Genomic DNA, 21958 nt, shown 5'->3' on the forward strand with positions numbered 1-21958 from the left:
AGAAGTGCAAAGCAGTCTATCACTGCTACTTCCACTATGGAGGCTGAGTTTGTTTCATGTTTCGAGGCTAGCTCGCATGGTGTATGGTTGAAGAGTTTTATATCCGAGCTTAGAGTCGTTGACTCTATTTCTAGACTGATCAAGTTGTACTGTGACAACTCTGCTGCGGTGTTTATGGCTAAAAACAATAAGAGTGAAAGTTGAAGTAAACACATCGACATCAAGTATTTAGCCTTAAGAGAACGTGTCAAGGAAAATAAAGTGGTCATTGAACACGTTAGTACATAGTTGATGCTTGCTGATCCCTTGACTAAAGGCATGCCACTAAAGAATTTCAGGGATTACGTAGCAAGTATGTGACTTGATTATACAATGTAGTTTATTTGTGCACATTGTTATTTGAAACTCTTATTCAGTTTGATGTTTTCTCGCGTTATTGTGCACATATTTGTTTATTTTTGAGAAAACTCACTTAAGTTTAACCCAGAATAAATATAAGATTTATTCATTAAGTTGTGAATTTAGTTTGAAATGCTTGACATATCGTGATGCATGGAAGGTAACATTCGTTTATAGAGACCTACCGCCATGATTCGTATGTAAAGTTTCTCGTTATGTTGTGATGGTTTGAGTGGGCCAAGTGGGAGAATGTTAGTTTAATTAATTAATTAATCGTATTTGAATTTTGATTATTTTTCGATTATCTTATATAATTAAACTAACCTTAAATTGTGACCCACTTTTCTCTCATTAAGTCCATCACATTCAAAATATAAGTGAGAAGAGGCAGAAAAATCGTGATGGACGGTTTTTCTTTTAATTATAAATACTTTCACATAAGGGTTACTAAACATACTCTCAGAAATTCAGAATACACCGTCACTATTTGGGAGCAAGGATGGCAACATCATAGGTTCCAAGGTCTGGCAAAATCTTCCTAAGGGTTCCAGAGTTTGACAACACCATATTCCCACGGTTCCAACCTACTGTTTTTTTAAAGAAGATCTAAAGAACATATTTAATTTTTAGCAATGGCTGGAGGTTTGTTTAAATTTCGTTATTCGCTTCCGCTAACAATTCGAAAATTATTTCTAACATTGCATTTATTCAATTTGATAATCTTTTGTTTTGTGTCTTTGTTTGAAAGAATATTTTATTTTATTTTATTTTATATATATTAAGAAATGTGTAGATAATATAAAAATAATAAGAATATATAGTATATTAATTTATTTTTAGGAAAATGTGTTGAAAATTTTTGGATAAAAGAACAATTAAGGGTGTGTTTATTTTGTGGATAATTTGAACGGATATTTTTTACGTAAGGTATATGAAATTGTGTATAAAATATAAAAATAAATGAATATGTATATATTATTTTTTTTAAGAAAACCTGTCAGATAAAATTTTACATAGATATTTTTTTATACAAATTTTCTAAAATTTTACTATTAATGTTCTGCGTTTTTTGAAAAAAATACACTTTTATTATCTTACAAAACATCTTATCAAATATTATTTTAATATTAAACACAAACCAAATTTTCTCAAACTCAACCAAAAGAAACACACAATTTTTTAAGAAAGAAGATTGTATTTTCTAAAATACAAAATACAAAATGTAAAATTTTGAAAAAGATATCAAAGAAACACAGTATATATTATATAATACTCCCTCCGTCTATTAAAATTAGCTCATTTGGGCTCGACACGGGAATTAAGAAAAATGAATATTTTATTGAAAAAGTGATAGATAGTTGAGAGTATTTTTGAAAATTTAGTTAAAAAGTAAAGTAAATGAAGAGAGAAAATTTAATAAAGTTATTGGTATTTGTTGTAAATAAGTGTTGAATGAAAGGTAATAATTAAATGTTGATTTGTTAATTTTACCACGTTAATAAATTTGGCAGACGGAAAAATTAAAAAATTATGAAATTAAAATATAAATATATAAAACATATATTATAGGATTAATAATTATTTATTTTTATATTATTTAAAAGATCATTTTATTTTTAAAAAATATAATAGTAATACTCTCTTCGTCCCGAAACAAGGGTGACGTTTGCTTTTTGCACGCATATTTTTGAATATTAGTATTATAATGGATTGTAGTGAAAATGACGAAAATATCCATATTAGTATTGTGTAATATAAAAGTAATGATATTTGTGTAATATAGTGTAAGTTTTGAAATGGTATTTATTATGTTAGGTAGGTAGTACAATTATTAAATTAGGAAATGATAAACTTGTTTTGGGATAGACGAAAATGAAAAATGACAAACTTTTAATTGGACGGGGAGAGTATATAATAATTGTAATTATAAATATATAAAGTCTGTTTCTTTAGCCCTGGTTTAGGGTGATTTTGCACAGTAAATCACTCTAACTCAGGGTTGTTCCGTTATGGTTGACAATTTTTTGACTTTTTTTTTTCTTCTTTTTAAATTTAAAATATAAAATTTTTGCATAGTAAGACCTTAAATAATTACTTCCTTTGTTCCTTTTGAAAGGATTTTTTTGAGATTTTTTAGTAAATTAAAAGGTAATATTAAATATTTTATTGATAAGTGAAAATATGTAAGAGATTTTAATATTTTTAATTTTTTGAAAAAACATGAGTACTTTTGATTGACACAAACAAAAATAGTAAAAATAATATTTTGATTTACGCAAAAAAAAATATTTATTTGATATTTATAATAAAAGAAAAAAAAATTAATTTTTGTTTCAATATAACTAAGATTTATCAATTTTTATCACAATATTAAAACTCATCAATTTTAGTCTTATTATAAACAATTTCAATCAATTTTAGTCTCACCGTTAAAAATTACCGGAAATTGTTGATGTGGACGTTACGGGTTAATGTGAAAACTACACGACCATGTACACTTATACACGGCTATGTTGTCACATAACCATGTTTAATTCTAGGCCGTGTACCTTTCTATTTTGATATAAAATTGAATTTAGAATAGTTATAGAGTTAAATTGAAAAAAAAATAATAGTAATCATAATATAATTAAAATGTATCAAAATTTTAGTTCAAATATAAAAATTTACCGGATGTTCTTTTGGAAGATTTTGCCTAAAATTCTACTATTCATGAAAAAAATTTCCTCTTGCAAACATCCAATTACACAATTTTTTTATATTATATTAAAATTTTATTTTATATTTCAATACAATTTCAAAAAAATTTCAATATAGACATATATAATTGCATTAAAATATAAAATTAGTTTTTAATATAATATAAAAAAATAATAGTTATGTAATTGAATATTTTTCAAAGGAAATATTTTGGTAAATAGTTAAATTTTAGGCAGAATCTTTCATAAAAATATACTTAATAAATTTTTATATTTAAACTAAAATTATTAGTACATTTTAATTACATTGGGACTATTATTATTATTATTATTATTATTATTATTTTTATTTTAACTATATCAACTATTTTAATTTTCTTTTAAAAAAATAATAACAAAAAAGAAGAAGATCAAAACAGAAAGGTATACGGCACGGCCGAGTGGAATTAAACATGGCCGTGTGACGACATGGTCGTGTATAATTGTACTGTGAATTATACACGGGCTTGTGACAACATGGTCCTATATAATTGTATATGGCCGTGTAGTTTTCAAATCAGATGCCACATCAACCTCGTAACGTCCACGTCAGCAATTTCTGTTATTTTTTTAACGGTGGAACCAAAATTGATTAAAATTGTTTATAATAAGACCAAAATTAATTTTTTCTTTATAATAATTATAGTTTAATAAAACATATACAAAATGATCTATAATACAAATAAATAATATTTTAAAAATATATTTGTAGATATAATATAAATTTATAATCAAATCATATCATTATTAATTTTAAAAATTTAAAATTAATACATATTTATATTATTATATTTATTGCTCATCGAATCAATACATATCAAAACTTTCAAACTTACGTACCAAAAGAAATAACTCGATGCCTTCAGGTCCACCTACCACATATGATTCGCCTAATCTAACTTGCTTGTCAGACCTAGTTCGTATGATATTAAGTTCGACCAGAGGTTTATCCAGTGCGCACTTTCGTATAGCGACTGCGAATTCCATGTCATAATAAAAAAATAACACAAAAATTTTTAAATTATTTTAGAATTCAAATAAAATCCAAATTCAAACTCAATTTTCCAGAACTACTTAAAAAATAAAAACACCTATATATATATATTTAATAAAATATACACACCTTATTTAACACTTTTACCCCAATCGACACATTACAAATCTACAGCTGCCGTCTCCACTTGAGTTTGTTTGGTTAGCATTCAGTCAAAATTGACATTATATTCTTATTATTATTTTATAAAAAATTATATTATTATTTAAAATTCATTCAAATTTTTTTTAATATATAAATATATTCAAAAATTTTCATTATCTTATAAATTATTTTATGTTAATTAAATAAAAATATAAGTAATCTCTCAATTATGCATTTATTTTTATCAATAATATTAATGATCAATAAAAATTCACCATCGGTATCATTCATAGTTTCAATATGATAACCATTTTTTCGAATGTCATGAAACCTCAGTAAATTTCTTCGAGCTTTAGTGGTCAACAGTGCATACTGTATCACAATTTTCGTCTCCACGGAGAGAAATATAATAGCTTCTCCAAAGCCTTCAATTAATTTTGTACTGCCACTTATTATATTGATATTCATCTTTTCCTTTATCAAATAGGAGAAATATTTTTCGTGTTTCAATATACTATATATAGTTGCACTGTCAATGAAACACATATTTGCATCATTTTAATTGACATCTATTTAACCTTCAAATATAAATAAACACAGTATTAATAAAAGCAAATATAAATATTACAAAATGCATTACAAAAAGATAGTGTAGATAATTTAAATATTACAAAATTTAAATTAGCATAATATAAAATGACATGATATGTTTATCACTAGGGGTGCTGGATCTACGACAAAATCTGCTATATCAAGATGTGTTGTGTTGTAATCCAGAAGATCATCATCGGGGTCGTCATCATTATCAACGTGATTAATCTCGACCTATTTTTCATTTTTTTACAGTGAGGCTTCATAAAGATCGGCTAGATATTTGACTGTTCTGCAGGTATTGACCCAATGGCTTTCAATGTCATACTGATTACAAATGCTGATTTGCCTCTTTCCCTGTTTAGCTTTTTTCGGTCATATCCCCATATTGGGGTTTACTCTACTTTCTGTTAATTTCAAAACCGCAGTGATTGTAAGGGGTATATCAACCGCGTTGACTCTTACAACCACGACCACGTCCACGGCCTCTACCACGTCATCGGCTTCGTTCATAAAATATCACGTTCACTTCAGGGAATGGACTGGAACCAGTGGGCCGGGACTGATGATTTTTCATTAGTAACTCATTATTTTGCTCAGCTAATAAAAGACATGCTATGAGTTGTGAGTACTTTTGAAAATTTTTCTCACGATTGCAACATAACATTAGAAGCATGAAAAGTAGAGAGAGTCTTTTTCAATTATCATTCTCAATAACATTTTCCCCGCAGAGTTTCAACTGAGATGTAATCTGATGGATAGCAGAGTTATACCTTGTAACAGTTTTAAAATCCTGCAATCGCAGGTTAAGCCAATCATGTCGGGCTTTTGGGGGAGTGATATATTTCAAGTGCCTAAATCTCTCATTTAATTCATTCTACAAATCAAGTGGATCTTTCATCGTCAAATATTCGGACTGTAAAGGAATGTCCAGATGATGACGAATGAAAATAATAACCTTAGTCCAATCTTGGCTTATAGCTGAATTTTCACTGGCAATTGTATAAACAAGGCCCATAGAAACCGATGCATTTCTACATCAAAAAACCAAATCAAAAAATTATTGTTGGTGAGAGACAAAAGTGTGGAGTTTTGGGACAATGAATTAAAGAGACCCAATACAAATACAATTGATCCGCCCAAATTGAAGCCCGGACCCGGCAACCCACTGCCCAAACCAATCTCTGTAAGACCTGTCGTTTTATGGATCTGAACCGGTCTGAACCGGTTTGAACTGATCTGGACTGAACTGGTGTGATCTGATTATATATATATAGGCTGGACCAGTTCATTCCTTCATTCATTCGATTCAGAACAGATACAGAACAGATCCTCTCGCGATTCTCTCAAGCCCTAGGCGATTCCGTCAATCGTTCGCGCTGTGTTTCTCCGGTGAATCTGTCCGGCGAGTTGGGAGTTCCTTCTTCCCTGTTGATGCGTGCCTCTTCCCTCAGTGTTTCTACGGTTTGTTTTAATCGATATGTGCCTTTATTCTTGTCTCGCGATGTATATGTTGTTCGCGGTGTAATAGGCTTGAAATCGTTGTATTTCCTTAGATTAGGGTTCGGGTTTATGTGTTAGTTGTGATTCCGTGGTAACTCATTTGTGGCTTGAGTCTTGGATGTATGTTCGATGTCAGTTTGGTTGATACGTGGGTAAAACTGAGTTTGAGTAGATTGCTTCCGTAATAATAAAAGTTTCTTTAAGTTTTCGTTAGATTTGGAATATTCGTGTGCAAATATTGTGTTGTTGATCTTGGATTAGTAATAACAAGTGGTATCAGAGCTTTTAGGTCTCTAACTAGGTGTTTCTTTCGAAAACTTGAAATCGCAGTTTTTTTTCTAGTTTTTCCTTAAAGATTTGAAACAGTGGTTTGTTTCTGTTTTTTCAAAACTGAAATCGTGATTTGTCTGACTGTTTTTCCCCAAATTATTGAAACCGTGAATGAGTTCTCTGGTTTGTATAAAAACTGAAACCGTGGTTTGTATTCTGTCTTTGAGAAATCTTAATCACGTTATATTCCTGGTTTTCAAAAGAATTGAAAAACCATTGGTTTTGTTCTCTGTCTTTAAAAAATGTGATAATAGTTCTCTGTTTTTCAAAAAATTGGACTGTTCGGTCTTAAAACAACGATTCAATTAGGTTATTTCAAAAATTGTTCATAGAGTTTTACTATAAAACTGTTTTGAAACCAAGATTGAAATAATAACAGCCTGCTAATGTGATATGTTATTTTTTTTATTTGTGAATTATAGTAAGATTGAAGTTTAATTAGTTCAATTCCTTAGGTTTGAAGTACAATCTAAAAATTAGGTGATTGTTACTTGAAATTTTAGAACTTGAGTAACTATAATTGAGATCACATAGTTCAAAAGTGAAACTGAATTTGGGTTTCTGGTATAAGCTTGTCTTACTTGTGACATTCTTGTTGATTAGGCTGTTGGATGGTATAGTCTCTTATCGCATCATCCAAACTATTCTAACTCGTATATTGAGTGCGCAGTTCCAAATGGTGAAACAGGTTGGCGACAAAGGAATCCTAAAAGATTGTCAAAGTTTGATGCGGAGCAAGGAGTGGGTATCGAATAGCTTATCCCTCTACTTTTGAAGTAGTAACTGTTTTTGTGTTCTACTTGTGGTTTTTGCTTTTTTAGTTGGAAATTTGTTTGGAAGTGTTTTCTGCTTGCTGCCTGCTCATTTTTCCTGTTGGGATAGCCTAGAAATCTATTTGTTCAATAGGTTAATTGTTTGTTGGGTGAGCTTGTGGCTATATTCTTGTTTGGAAGCATTTTTTCTTGTTAAAATATGTTCTTAAGAAACTTCTTTTTAAAATCAGTTTTTGTGGAAAAGATGGCTAGTCCTGCATATTACAATATTCAACCTTTTGATGGTAAAATAGATTTTGCTATTTGGAAACAGAAAATGCGTATTGTCTTAGTTCCGCAAAGATCGTATAAAGTTGTTGAAGTTGAACATGCAATTGATATCCCTCTTACAAAAATGGCTGAATTGGATGAATTGGCTTCTACATGCATTATATTGAATCTTGCGGATCATGTTATTAGAAAAATTGGATTTTATGAATCGGTCAAAGATTTATGGGATAAGCTAAATCAAATGTACACTCAAACTTCTATTTCAAATCGCATTCATTTGTTAGAAAAGTTTTTTAGTTATAAATTGGATATTTCAAAGTCTATAGATGACAATCTCGATGTTTTTACCAAGCTTATACAAGATATAAAACTAACGGGTGATAAGAATATCGATGACTATAGTTCTATAGTTTTATTACATGCTATCCCTAGTTCCTACTCGGATGTGAAATCGGCTATTAAGTATGGGAGGGACACGATAACATTAGAAGTAGTGATAAATGGTTTGAAAAGTAAGGAAGTAGACTTACAACTTTATAAAGCTAATAGAGAAAGCCATGGAGAGGTTATGCATGTTAGGGGTAGATCTTCTTTTAGAACTAGCAAGAATGACTCTTTTTCCCATAGCAATAAGCAAGAGAATGATTCTCACAATAGTCAACATAAGAAAAAGTCTAGAAGCAAGTCAAATAATAGATCTCAAACCTCCTCCGAGTACATCAAACGTTGTTTTAATTGTGGTGATTCTTCTCATTTTATTAGGAATTTTCCTAAGAAGAACTTTAAATCCAATAACAATAGTTTTAATGCTAGCAATTCAACAAACACTTGTACTAATGAGCTTGCTAATATGACAATAACCGATGAATGTTTAGGTGGTGTATTTGCGGTGTTTCCTTTATGTTCTAAAGTGACTTCTTTTGATAAGAATGAATGACTTTTAGATTCCGGTTGCACGTACCATATGACACCATTTAAAGAAATGTTTTCGGAATATAAAACTTTGTTAAATTGCAATGTGTTTATGGCCGATGAACGTGTTTGCAATGTTGAAGGAATGGGAACCGTTGTGTTGAAATTTGATTCCGGTTATGTTCTTGAGCTTTTGAATGTTAGGCATGTTCCTAGTTTGTCTAATAACTTGCTATCATGTGCAAGTTTATCTTCTATGGGGTTAGAAGGGAAGTGGGGAGCAAATTGCATTAAAATTACAAAAGGTGCTTTAGTACTTTTTAGAGCGAATTTGAAAAATAACCTTTATGTCACATCGGCTTTGCCAATTAATAAATCTGAAAATATAGTTAATGAGACTATAGATAATACTGAACTTAGGCATAAGAGGTTAGGACACCTTAGTAATAGAGGTCTAAAAATATTGCATAAATCTGATTATTTTGGTAATGAAAAGCTTTCAACTATTCCCTTTTGTGATCATTGTGTGTATGGAAAACACCATAAGGTGCAATTTCTTCAAAAACTCTTGGAAAACCAAATATTTTCAAAAGGTATTTTAGAGTATCTACATGTCGATGTGTGGGGTCCTTCTAGTGAACCCACACATGGTGGGAGTAGATACTTTCTCTCTATAATTGATAATTTCTCTAGAAAAGTGTGGATTTTCTTGATGAAGCAAAAATCCGATGTTTTTAAAACATTTAAAAATTGGAAGATTTTGATTGAAAATTAAATGGGTAAAAAGATTCAAAATTTAAGAACCTACATTGGTTTATAGTTTTGTAATGCTTGGTTTGACAACTTTTGTGTAGAAAATGGAATAAATCGTCAAAGAACCGTTCTGGTTACACCCCAACAAAGTGGGGTTGCCGAACGGATGAACCGGACCCTATTAGAGAGGGTTAGAAGCATGCTTGCTTCCTCCGGGTTGTCCAAAGGATTTTGGGGAGAAGCCTTGGTTACGCAACCTATTTAATTAATAGGTCACTGTCGGTCCCTTTGAAGAGAGCTTGCCCCAAATCGATTTGGTGTAGGAAAGATATAGACTTGTCCAACTTTAGAGTGTTTGGTTGTTCCGCTTTTATTCGTGTTTCTAGTGATAAGTTGGAAACTAGAACCTTAGAATGCATTTTTTTAGGATACCCCGAGGGAGTTGAGGGGTATAGGTTATGGTTAACTTCTAAACCGGGATTCAAAAATTTTGTGAGTCGGAATGTGATGTTTAATGAACATAAGATGCCTTGTTTGATGAATAATGTGCCAAATGAAATGAATGAAACTCTTAGTGATTTGAATAAGACCTCAAATGAGGTGGAGCATAATAAAAATGTTATGTTTGAATATGAAAATGTTCCAGCATGTACAGAATTTGAATCTGGTCGGGAAAAAGAATCTGGAAATTTCCAGAATCTGCCGGGACCAGATTTAACTTCTGAAAATATTCAGAATTTGTCCGCAACAGATTTAAAGTCTGGAAATTCTAAAAATCTGTCCCAAAATGTTTTAAATTATGAAAATGTGCGAAATCTGTGTGAAACTGTTTTGAATTATGAGAAATTGCAAGAACAGTCTGATGTAGGTGCAAATTCTGATGTTTTAGATTTGGATTTAAAGGCAAAACAGCAAAAAACCGCCCCGTGGTTTACCGAATTTACTGAAAACCCCCCGTGGTTTACCGAATCTGCTGAAAACCCCCATGTGGTCCTAAAACTCCAAAAAACCTACTCGTGGTTTGTAAAACGTTGCACACTCGCCCCCTCTTTAAATCACACTGACGGCGTTAAATTTTAATCTTATCAGACCGTTATGCCCCTGTGTTTATCTCTCTTATATTCTTTCTTCTTCTCTTCTCCCCAACTTCTTTCTTCCATTTTCTTTTCTTCCCCAATTTCTTCTTCACACATCTTTTTCCTCGATTTTTCTCTTCTTCTTCTCCAATTCCTTTTCAAACCATAACAGTTCCACTTCTTTCTTTTCTTATTTTTCCTCAATTTTTCTCTTCTTCTTCTCCAATTCTTTTTCATGCCATAGTAGTTCTACCCGCTTCTTTCTTTTCTTCTTTTTCCCCCATTTTTTTTCTTCTTCTTCATCTCCAATTGTTCTTTGAAGAATGAAGAATTGGAAAAGAATAAGAAGAGAAAGAAGATGACGGGCGGAAGCGGCTGGAGCAGGGAAGAAGGAAAGAGGAAAAGAAAGAGAATAAAGAAAGAAGGGAAAGAAGAAGATGAAAAAGAAGACATCAGGTTTTTTTTTTTCCTCCAATTTTATTTTTTTTATTTATCTATTTTTTCCCAATTTTCTTTCTTCTTTATTTTTTCTTCCTAATTCTTTCGTACACGGTTGCAACGAGAGGCAAGTTTTTTTTTTTCTTAGATTGATTTCAAATCTTGATGTCAAATTGAATTTTTAGATTTTTGGGTTTGATAAAAATAGAAGAAAGTAATTCTGGGTTTGGTAAGAAAGAAGAAGAACAAAGAAGAAGAAGAAGAAGGAGGAAGAAGAATAAAGAAGAATGAATGAGGAAGAATAAGAAAGAAAAAGAACAAGGAAAAAGAAGAAGAATGAGGAAGAAGAAGAACGAGGAAGAAGAAGAACGAGGAAGAAGAAGATGTTGTAAAAAGTAGTCATTAGGGTATTTTAGTAATTTTATATAGAAATATATCACTCTATGAACCAAAAATCGTATTTCAGGCGCGTCCTATACAACCTCCGTTAAATCCTAACGGATGGGGGATTTTTTGCAACATTTTGGAAACCACAAGTAGGATTTTTGGAGTTTTAGAACTACGGGGGGATTTCAGCAATTTTCGGAAACCACAGGGGGGTTTTTTGCTTTTTTTCGGGATTTAAATATAGGAAGCCTTGGATTTGAGAATAATCAATTGATTAGTGATAAAACTAGTAGGATAATTAGAAAACCATCTATGTTTGATGATTTTGCTAATATTTTTGAGAATAATCAATTGAATCTGCAGCTGGGATTGAACAAAAAACATATAGTAAGGCAATAAAATCAACATATAGAAATGAGTTGGTTAAGGAAATAAATGAAAGTAAAAATAGACATGGTGTTTTGAAAAAGTACCTTTATGTTTTGAAACACATAGACATTAGGTGTCATTTGATTCATGAGGTAGTGTCTAAATATTTGATAAAACTTGAAAAGATATTTTTTGAAAATAACCCTGCGGACATGGGATTAAAGGTTTTTATCGGTTACGAAATTGGAATTGGGTAAGAAAATAGTGTATATTGATACTTTTTATTAGAGATGTGTTTGAAACTGTAAAAACAGAAATTTAATCACTGTTTTTGAAAAGTAAAAAATGCATTGTTTTTCTTAACTGTTTTAAAAGGTTGTTTTGTTGTTGTTTTCGTATGTAGATAAAATGTGTAAATAATAATCGTGTTAATAAGTCCGCAGGTTAAAAGACTGGAAACAATTGATGATTCGGATTGTGATGACACCCATTTTTTAAAGCACATTCTCCATGCCCAAAAAGGTGGAGATTTGTGGAGTTTTGGGCCAATAAATTAAAGAGACCCAATACAAATACAACCGACCCGTCCAAATTGAAGCCTGGACCCGGCAACCCACTGCCCGACCCAATCTCCGTGAGACCCGTCGGTTTATGGATCTGAACCGGTCTGAACCAGTTTGAACCGATCTGGACTGAACCGGTCTGATCTGATTATATATATATATATATATATAGGCTGGACCGGTTCATTCCTTCATTCATTCGATTCAGAATAGATCCTCTCGCGATTCTTCTCTCAAGCCCTAGGCGATTCCGTCGATTGTTCGCGTTGTGTTTCTCCGGTGAATCTGTCCGGCGAGTTAGGAGTTCCTTCTTCCCTGTTGATGCGCGCCTCTTCCCTCAGTGTTTCTACAGTTTGATTTAATCAATTTGTGCCTTTATTCTAGTCTCGCTATGTATATGTTGTTCGCGGTGTAATAGGCTTGAAATTGTTGTGTTTCCTTAGATTAGGGTTCGGGTTTGTGTGTTAGTTGCAATTCCGTGGCGAGTCATTTGTGGCTTGGGTCTTGGATGTATGTTCGATGTCGGTTTGATTGATACGTGGGTAAAATTAAGTCCGAGTAAATTGCTTCCGTAATAATAAAAGTTTCTTTAAGTTTTCGTTAGATTTGGAATATTCGTGTGTGAATATTGTATTGTTGATCTTGGATTAGTAATAACAAAAAGTTTAAAAAAATTTTACAAGATTTTTCATAATTTAAAAAATAAATAATATAGATAGTATAAAAATAAAATTTATCAAAAATAAAATATGCAAGAGCCTCCGTGCTGATAAAGTGTTATATAATAATATTATAATATTGGTAAATATGTATATATATATGTTGTGTGTGTATATTATATATGTATGTAATATATGTATATAAGTGTAAATGTGTGATGTGAGTGATATAATATATGATAGAGACAATAAAGACTGGACGAGAGATTAGTATATCTCTTTTATTAAATTTAGGTATACATATATATATATAGAGGATCCTATATATATTTCTTTAAAAAAGGTAATACTATCTCCGTCCATTTATAATATTTTTATATTTGAAAAAAATTATTTTGGTCTCAATATAATTGAAATTTATCAATTTTGGTCATAATATAAAAACTCAATAATTTGAATTTTATTATAAATAATTTCAATCAATTTCAATACGACAATATGATCGTGTATAATTGTACACTGAATTATACACGGTCAGTGTGACAACATTGCCGTGTATATTGTACATGGCCGTGATGTTTCCGTGTTAACTGCCACGTCAACCCCGTTACATCCACGTTAGCGATTTCTGTTAGCTTTTGAACCGTAGAACTAAAATTGATTGAAATTGTTTATATTATGATAAATTGATAGTTTTTTATATTTATATTATTTATTATAAAAATATTATTATATTTGTATTATTAATAAAATATTTTTATCTTTATATTATATAATAATTAATATTAATAAAAAAATAAATGTTATAATTAAAAGATTAATATAAAAAAGAAAAGAAGTAAAATGTAAAGTTATCGTGAGATACTGACTTATAAAACGCTGACCCACCGGTTTAGGGATTGGAAATTTTAGGAACCGGTTCGATAAGGTTCCGGTTTGAAACCGGCGGACCGGGTTAGTCTTTCTTTTCGTTCCGTTCTTCTATTACAACTATTTCTTTCTCATTCGGTCCTTCTTCTTCTTCTCGTCTCTTGGTCGTTCACGAATCTCCTCACTCCTCTCATCTACTTCTTTCTCTTATCTTCCCCTTCCTCTCTTCTTCGTGCGGTTCGCTCTGGATTGGGATCTCAGCACACGGGTTTATTAATCGGGTCGATTCGGTAATCAATGGAGCCCCAAGATGAAGAGGCTCAATTGCAAGTGTTCCTCGATCGTACCTCTCGAGCTACGAGGGGAAAACGGTATGTATGTGGCTGTATTTGTATCATATGGAGTCAACAAATGTTATTATTTGGTTCTAATTTAAACTGCAATATTGTGATAGAATGACAAAACTGCTGGACGAGGAGATTGAAGAAGACAACAACTTTTGGAACCAAGAAGCTTTAAAAGAGGTAGCATTTGTTTTGTTTTATCTTCAAGATGCTTCTCTTCTCTTTCTTGATGCAACATAAAAATACCTACCATGTTTGTCATCCTGAATATTGTAGGAGGGAAATTACTAAAATTTGGTCTCTAATGCAGATGATCTTTTATATGGCTAAAATATGAATGAACTGTTTTTTGGTGAAACAAAAAAATGTAATTTTGCCATCTGCTTAGAATTTTGTAATCAGGTTCATGCAATTAAGACTTTCTTGAAAGTTTGAAGACACCATGTATGTGTGGCATGGGCCTCATAGAGATACTTATAAGAATCATGTAGAAACTATGCCAAAGATCGGTAAAGAAGTGTACATGATTGGAATGATAAAATTTCATGTTTTCTGCCATAAGAAAAGGGAGATTTATGCAAAAGGTGTTGGCTTGTTATGTAGTCCTAATATTGAAATTCATTCTTAGTATTTCTTTTTTATGTAAAGGTTGATGGTTCAGTATGTACTTAATTTGATGGACCTTTTAATGTATGTGAGTGTGGATTGTGGCAAACAATGTCAATCATTAACTTCTATGTACTTTGCACTTACATATGTTTGTCTAATCTGTTTGTTGTTTGGAAGACTGAATTATGTCACTCATGCACATTTTCAGGAAGAGAATGATGTAGAATACGAGGAGGAAGGAGAGGTTGCTGATGTTTTTGATAGTGACTTTGATGAAGATGTAAGTTTTATGTTTTAATTTTCTTCATTTTTCTATTCTTCATTATTTATCTTACACACAAATGGCTGCATCATGCTGTCAGGAGCCCGAGGCAGATGAAGAAGCGGAAAACGAACCAGATGAGAGGTTTGATTTTCTCTTCATCAGTAGAAGATTATGTTTTCTGATGTTGGGCTTTCTTATACATTTCTTTCATGCTCTGGAACAGGACAAGGACTAAAAAGAAACTAATATTTCCTGGAAAGCAACCCCCAAAGAAGAGTAACAAGAAGAAGAAAGAGAAGGTGGTTTCAAAGTCAGAAAATTCTTCTAAAGATGAGAAAACTTCGGATCAGTTGACTCCTTCAGAACATCATGATGATGCCCCTGATGATGCAGAGGCGGAGAAAGTTGTAAGAAAATCTACAAGAACCTCTGTGGTTATTAGGCAAGCTGAAAGGGATGCAATCCGTGCAGCATTACAAACTACAATAAAGGTACTGATAATTACCATTATGCATTGCTAACAAGGAAACATCGCATACCCATTTTTACTAAATATAGTCAGTTAGAACATCAAGATTTACTTTGATAGAGTTTGTCAAGTGTTTTAATTGCAATGTTGCATCTTCGAAATTCTTTCACGGACACATTCTGATGAATATCAACCTCGGCATAGTCAAGATGATAACGGAAATAGAAAGATCGTAGGTTTTTGAGTGGTCCGGGAAACCCAAAATTATTAGTAGACATACATGCCAGAGAAGGCTTTTGGAAGCCATTGTTTCGGTTTGTTTGTTCATTGATTGAGTGAGATTCTAAAGTCACCATAAAATTTTTCTCAATATTGTTATAAGAATTTTGGTAGATTTAAGCTTCATTTCGTCTTATTTTAAATATAGTTTGGAAGCCATACATTCACTCAATGATGAAGCAGGCTAGAGTACAATCCAGATTTCAGTTTGATCTTAGGCTAGTTACTAGTAAGGTTATCACTCTCTCTCAATTAAGATAGCTTAGTTTTTTCATTTTTTGGCAAAAATAAGCTTGCCTTGCATAGTAAATTACTTGTATTCTACCTTACTAAGCTTTAGAAAGAACACCATCATAGGTGGTTGATCACCTTGCGTGGAACTGAGCTTTTTGAATCAGGGGTAAGGTGATGTAATGAAACTGGAATTGTTAATGGGAATGATCCATATTGGTTATGTCTTGTTTAAGAGATTTTGGAATACAAGTTTAAGAATGATCCTTTTCAAATTGTACATTTTTTTGCACAATAATGTTCTATTAATGGTTATCTTCTTACTTTTTAGCCTGTAAAAAAGAAAAAGGAAGGTGAGGAGAAAAGGATGACCCAAGAGGAGATGCTTCTAGAAGCAGCACAAACAGGTGCTTTGTATAATAAGATTGTTGTATGAGGCCTTTTTTTTTTTTTTTTCCTGTAATGTATTGCAAGTGAAGATGCTCTCTGACATAAAATGTGCTGCAGAGGTAATGAATTTGAGAAACTTGGAAAGGGTATTAGCAAGAGAGGAAGAAGTTAAAAAAAGAGCTACTGTTCATAAAGCAGTTTACAGTGGTCCACAAATACGATATCTTTCCAAAGATGGCAAGTTTTTGTATTCTCTTCTAGTTCCATCCTTGTTGGATATACTGATAAAGTATTGTCATTGATTTCTAAGCTTAACTATCTATTATTCCACTTGATGAAATTGAATCAAAATGTTTGTTGCAGGTTACTCGTATATAGAATTCATTAATGGGTCTTCCTTTGGATCAGAGCTCTCAACAACTTCTACCCCATGTAAGCTATCTATTTTGTATCTTTGCCACATTTATAGGATTTGGTATATATAATGAGGCTGCCTACCTAGTGACAACATTGTTCATAGATTCATGGTCATTTGATCGGTCATTGGAAAAAGTTAGAGATTCCCGTAAATATAGCTGGATATGCATTCCACAGTAATCACTGCATTTCTTGGTGACTAGGATTGAGATATTTTATTTATTTCAGAGCACAGTGTTGGCGATTTTAGTAATCATAAATTTGGATTCATATGAAACAAGTGCAATCCTATTCACGTTTCTGCTATATGGGAACCAAGTAACTGATAGCCACAAATTATTGGATACATTAATCTGATTTCTCATCCGATGCATTTGTTCTTGGAATTTCAATGTGATTGATAACAATTGGTTCTGCTCAAGCCTTCAACCTCATATATTTCACTTGTAGAGGAGAGAGAAGCATTGCTTCATGAATTTGATTTTTATTATCATTTCTTTTCCATATATATTTTTTCTTTAATCATGATAATCTTCGAATGAAGTTCTATCTTCTAATGTTTACCAATTTGGCGAGATAGATCTATAACCTCCTAAGGCCATCTGACCTCTAGTCAAAATATAATATATGTATCTGCAAATAGAGAGAGACTGTCTCTGGAATGGGAAGTATAGACATTCCATTTGGATAATGAGTTCTGGAGTTTAGTTTTCACCCTGTCAATTTCACTTATTCTTCCTCAAATGTGTCAATGTTAATATCTTGAAAACTGCAAAGTTCTTTGTAAGCTTCAGTTAGCTATTGAGGTTACACTTATCTGTCTCGAAAACATTGGAATGATGTTTTGAAGGTGATGTCCCCTGATTTTCAAGCCAAAATTGCTATCATTGTGTTATGGTCACACCCAAACTGCTGAGTGCACCTAAATATCATTATTCTGCTTCTGATTATTGACTTGTTGTACAAATCCATGTTTTCCAGATCCAAAGAAGGCAGTATGTGCTGTTACTGGGCTTCCTGCAATGTAAGATTCACCAAGTATCATCCCGAACTGTTATGGTTGCATAATATTTTGTCAGATATAACAAGTCTTGGGGGATTTTTGTGCACTTTACTTTTCATTTTCAATATTTCAGATTGTAAACAAGTCTTTTTTCCAGTTTAACCACATCCTGCATGTGTTAAATCTTTGCATTCATTAACCATTGTGTGCGAACCTGGCTATTGGAATTCTGCTTGCACTCCTAAGTGAAACATACCAGAAATTGAAGGATTTGTTTGGATAGTGGTTTGGTAGGTGAAAAACACACAAAAGAATAAAATAAAATTGTTATTAATATAGCATTACATAACATTTATGTTTTACTACACAATTAATATTGTATAATGATCGTATTACAGGTGGTGCAACTAATTATAGTGTGTGCGCAATGTACATAGGTTTTTTGAATTTCAAGTGGGCTCAATGATTAAACAGTTCTTAGAATTCAGTGTGTTAACTTGCGAGTGTGTGTGTTTTGTATGCTTTTTGGCTTTGCTGTTTTTGAGGTAGTTGTTAGATATGATGCTTTGAATGGATAATGGTTACTGGATGTGATACTTCAACTTCTAAAGAATGCTATGTATTGCTCTGTTGCAAAATGCAGGTACCGCGATCCAAAGACTGGTTTACCTTACGCAACAAAAGAAGCTTTCAAAATCATCCGTGAGAGGTAAAAGGGAGTATTTTTTGTGCATATTGTTGAACACGTTGAAGAAACATATTAATTAAAAGAGCAAATTGCCAAAAATACCATCCAACTATTCTAACTTCATGGTTCTGGTACCTGAATTTGTATAGCTGTTAGATATTATCTGTATCTATATATGATGCCGAGAACATACTTCTAACTTCTAAAATCGATAATTAAGTTGGCAGTGTGCCTCCATCCAATTTTGTCCTTATTTTTATTGTATCCTGTTAAATCATGAGGTATTTGAACCTTTTTACTAATTTAATTGTTGCAGCTTCCTTTGTCATCGGCTTCTTTTGTTTCTAGTAGAGATAGCAATGGGTATGCATGTACTCATTACTTGACTCGTTTACTTGAGATAGGGTCCAATTGTTGGGATATCGGTTGGGTATGAATGGGTATCAACTAAAGTTTCTGGACCCTAGACCTGACCCAACCTGACAAATATATTAAATATGTAGGGGTGCACCTCGAAAGTCTTGGAAATTTTGTATAGGTAAAGGGAGGGAACATTGATGTAACTTATAACGAAATGCATATTGATGCATTTTTTCTCTATTCCATGGCCTCTCAATATGCATTCAACCTTCCCACCACACATGATGGGGGTTGTTATTAAGGTACATTAAATAGTTGTTAATCTAGCATGTTGCACCCCACATTACACTATTTTCACCCTCCTATGTAAATGGTTGCAATATTTGGTCCATGTTGATATTGCTTTTAACTTGAATCCCACTGTTTTACATGTTTGGCCACTAATGATTATATTGCTAGTGTTCCTATATAATTTCTTTGGCAACCTTTTATTTTATGTCCTCTTCATTTTCCTTAACTGGGATTTCATTTAAGAGAGTGATATATGCTTTAAAAGTGTAAATGACCGAATCTTGACGCTGGAATTGTTAAATGACTAATGAATTATGCATTCATTTGTGGAACAGGCTAAAGCCATTAAATTGAGGATGCCCGAATTCATATAATTTTAGCTTTAGTCATTCAATTTGTCTACTCTATGAATTAGCACTTTTTCTGTCTACTTAGTATTCAAAGGAATCTTACATTCCTAGTGTATGTCATTTTCGTAGCTACGTAAACTCTGTACCAATGCTAATTGTGCAGGTGTGATTTAGAGAGTAAGAGTAGTGCGTATATGCAGAAAAGCAACATGGAGCTTTTGTCGGATCCAACTTTTGAGATAGGATTCTCTCGTAAGAGAAAGAGATCAGTGATTCCGCGAGACAAGGAAACATCTTACATTCGGCCTTTTGCTCGTTTCCGGCGAATGCCAGACTCTGAAGAGGAAGTAGATGATTCTGACTAACTCTAGCTCTGCTCACACCTTTATCAGGTCAGATATTATATATAGTTTCTGGAGCATATATGTGTGATGAAGTCTTGAAACATTCCATGTTTCAATTTAAGAAACCATTAGGCACATGCATCTTGTACAGTTTAGCTTAAAATTTAAGAATTTCTTTATACACTCAGACTAACTTATTTTTCATTTAAAACATGTTGAACATCCATTGTAGGTTATTTCTGTTTCCCTATCTTTACAACAGAAACACATGCACAACTGTATATAACTTTTTTTTTTTTTTTTTGCTAGCACACACATTCTAATCATGTGTATACTATTGAATACAATAGATTGGCAGACTTGTGTGTGAATTGTGGTGCCTTTGGGCATTCTGATCTTGTAGGTTGATTGTGATCCTATATCCTCTTGATCTCGGGTCATCTATCGGATATTTCCTATGTACCATTTTCCTTCTAAAACAAGCGTATACAATTCTTTTAATGTGTTATCGCAAGCTCATAGTTTTGTATGTTTCTTAGTTAATATATAATCATAACTATCTCAATGTCTTATTTGTATGTATGTGTGTTTATATATATATATATATATTCCATATGATGTATTTTTTTGTTTTTTGACAATCTCTCTTATATGTTAGATAAGATCAATTTCATGTGAATCCTCAAAATTACTCAAAAAAAATTCCTTTTAGTGACATTCACAATTATTTATTTATTTTCATTATTAGTTCAAGTAACATTGAAGTTCAAAATCTTTTCATTCATTAAATTAGATAGTAGTTTACTAATATTGCCATAATGCAGGTTTGGAAGCATATAGGTCCATAGAATTTGGGTAATGTTTAACATTGACAGTTGTCAAGAAATCTTGAGCTCAAAGAAAGATTATTTATTACTATTATCACTTTCAGCTTCACAATCAAAATGATGGGTAAGTTTTGTTGCTGCTGAATATATTGATGCCTCCTCTTAACATTGTTGACTTGTTTTCTATGTTACTCAAAAAAATTTCATGTGTTCCTTTATGGTGGTTTATGCTTGTACATTGTTTGACTTTACTATTTTGAATGTTCCGGGATTGCACGATCAGGCCGGCTGGATATCAGAGAATGAGCTCTGTAGCTCGATCGATTGTAGCCGCTTGCTTCACTTACAATTCACTCTATTGAGGCATTATTGATCACATCTCAATGTGCAAATAAATAGTACTATTGCTTCTCTTGTGCTACATTATTTATATTTTTACTCATGGAATTTGGATGTTGCCTTATTAGATAGATAGCTTATGCTGTAAATTAACTGATGGATTCAATTCGTTCAATGCAACAGCTATTGTTGATTACCAAAAAATAAAACATACATACCTATATATATATATGCATAGGTGAAAGCATGTCTCTAATCACCAAAGAAAGCAAAACACAAAAGTTAGTGTTTCTTTTGTGGGTTTTACCAGGTTTTTACTATCCAATTTTTTTTTCTTCTTTAAAAAATATCACATCAAATAATTATTATTATTATTTTTTATATTATACTACAAATTTATTTTACATTTAAAATATAACATCAAACAACTATTCAAATTCAACTTTTTACTATTAAAAAATTCAAACCTAAAAACTAAAACCTACAAACAAACAAACCCAAGTCTCATAAGAGATGGTCCGATAGTGTCTGTAAACTCGTGATGGTGAAATCATGGATTCAGATTGTCGATGTTGTCTTGTCAGTCAAACATGGCTTGAAGAGCACATTCGAAGAGTAGAAAAAAAGAAGGTACAACACAAAATTGCAGTAGAAACATGTGTTGACAACCTTCCATGTAACAAAACTTCTAGGTTTATTTACCACTATTTTTCTTCCCGACTTACTATGTATGATAGAGGAGGGCCTAGGCTAACCTTGTTCTTATCTCTCCATCCGAAACCAAATGATCTATAAGGCAAACTTATCTTCCTGAATGGAACTTCTTGTGAATCATCTTGACTATTTTGATGCATTGATCTGCAAAGAACATCAAGAAAATACTTACTGGAGTAGGAGGCTAGTAAATGTGGAAGCATAACATAAAGAGAATGTTGATGTCACTTAGTACACTAGAGATATCAATTGAGCATAGGGTTGAATAA

General features: G+C 32.0%; 1 protein-coding gene across 4 annotated transcripts; it reads left to right on the plus strand.

Moving 5' to 3' along the window:
- Positions 1–13902: 13902 nt before the first annotated feature.
- LOC127253058 (SWR1 complex subunit 2) lies at positions 13903–21177 on the plus strand. 4 transcript variants are annotated; one of them, XR_007839194.1, is made up of 13 exons: positions 13904–14140; positions 14224–14293; positions 14931–15002; positions 15085–15128; positions 15211–15478; positions 16298–16373; positions 16474–16593; positions 16720–16788; positions 17755–17797; positions 18420–18485; positions 19629–19857; positions 20634–20760; positions 20920–21177. XR_007839194.1 is itself a non-coding variant. In XM_051277479.1 (12 exons), the coding sequence occupies exons 1-11, from the start codon at positions 14067–14069 to the stop codon at positions 19828–19830; spliced, it is 1104 nt and encodes a 367-aa protein (XP_051133436.1). In that variant the 5' UTR covers positions 13903–14066; the 3' UTR covers positions 19831–19857; positions 20920–21177. The 4 variants fall into 4 exon arrangements, 3 of the variants coding, with proteins under 3 accessions (XP_051133436.1, XP_051133435.1, XP_051133434.1); XM_051277479.1 differs by lacking the exon at positions 20634–20760 and having other exon boundaries at positions 13903–14140; XM_051277478.1 differs by lacking the exons at positions 20634–20760; positions 20920–21177 and adding an exon at positions 20213–20338 and having other exon boundaries at positions 13903–14140.
- The last annotated feature ends 781 nt before the right edge of the window (positions 21178–21958 follow it).

This window comes from Andrographis paniculata, unplaced genomic scaffold, assembly GCF_009805555.1.
Source record: "Andrographis paniculata isolate CXL003 unplaced genomic scaffold, ASM980555v1 Contig49END, whole genome shotgun sequence".
In the NCBI taxonomy this organism is placed as follows: domain Eukaryota; kingdom Viridiplantae; phylum Streptophyta; class Magnoliopsida; order Lamiales; family Acanthaceae; genus Andrographis; species Andrographis paniculata.

Coding starts and splice junctions, on each gene's coding strand:
- LOC127253058 (XM_051277479.1), top strand. CDS start 14,067: ATGGAGCCCCAAGATGAAGAGGCTCAATTGCAAGTGTTCCTCGATCGT. Junction 15,003..15,084: donor ATAGTGACTTTGATGAAGAT/GTAAGTTTTATG, acceptor TCATGCTGTCAG/GAGCCCGAGGCAGATGAAGA. Junction 15,129..15,210: donor GAAAACGAACCAGATGAGAG/GTTTGATTTTCT, acceptor GCTCTGGAACAG/GACAAGGACTAAAAAGAAAC.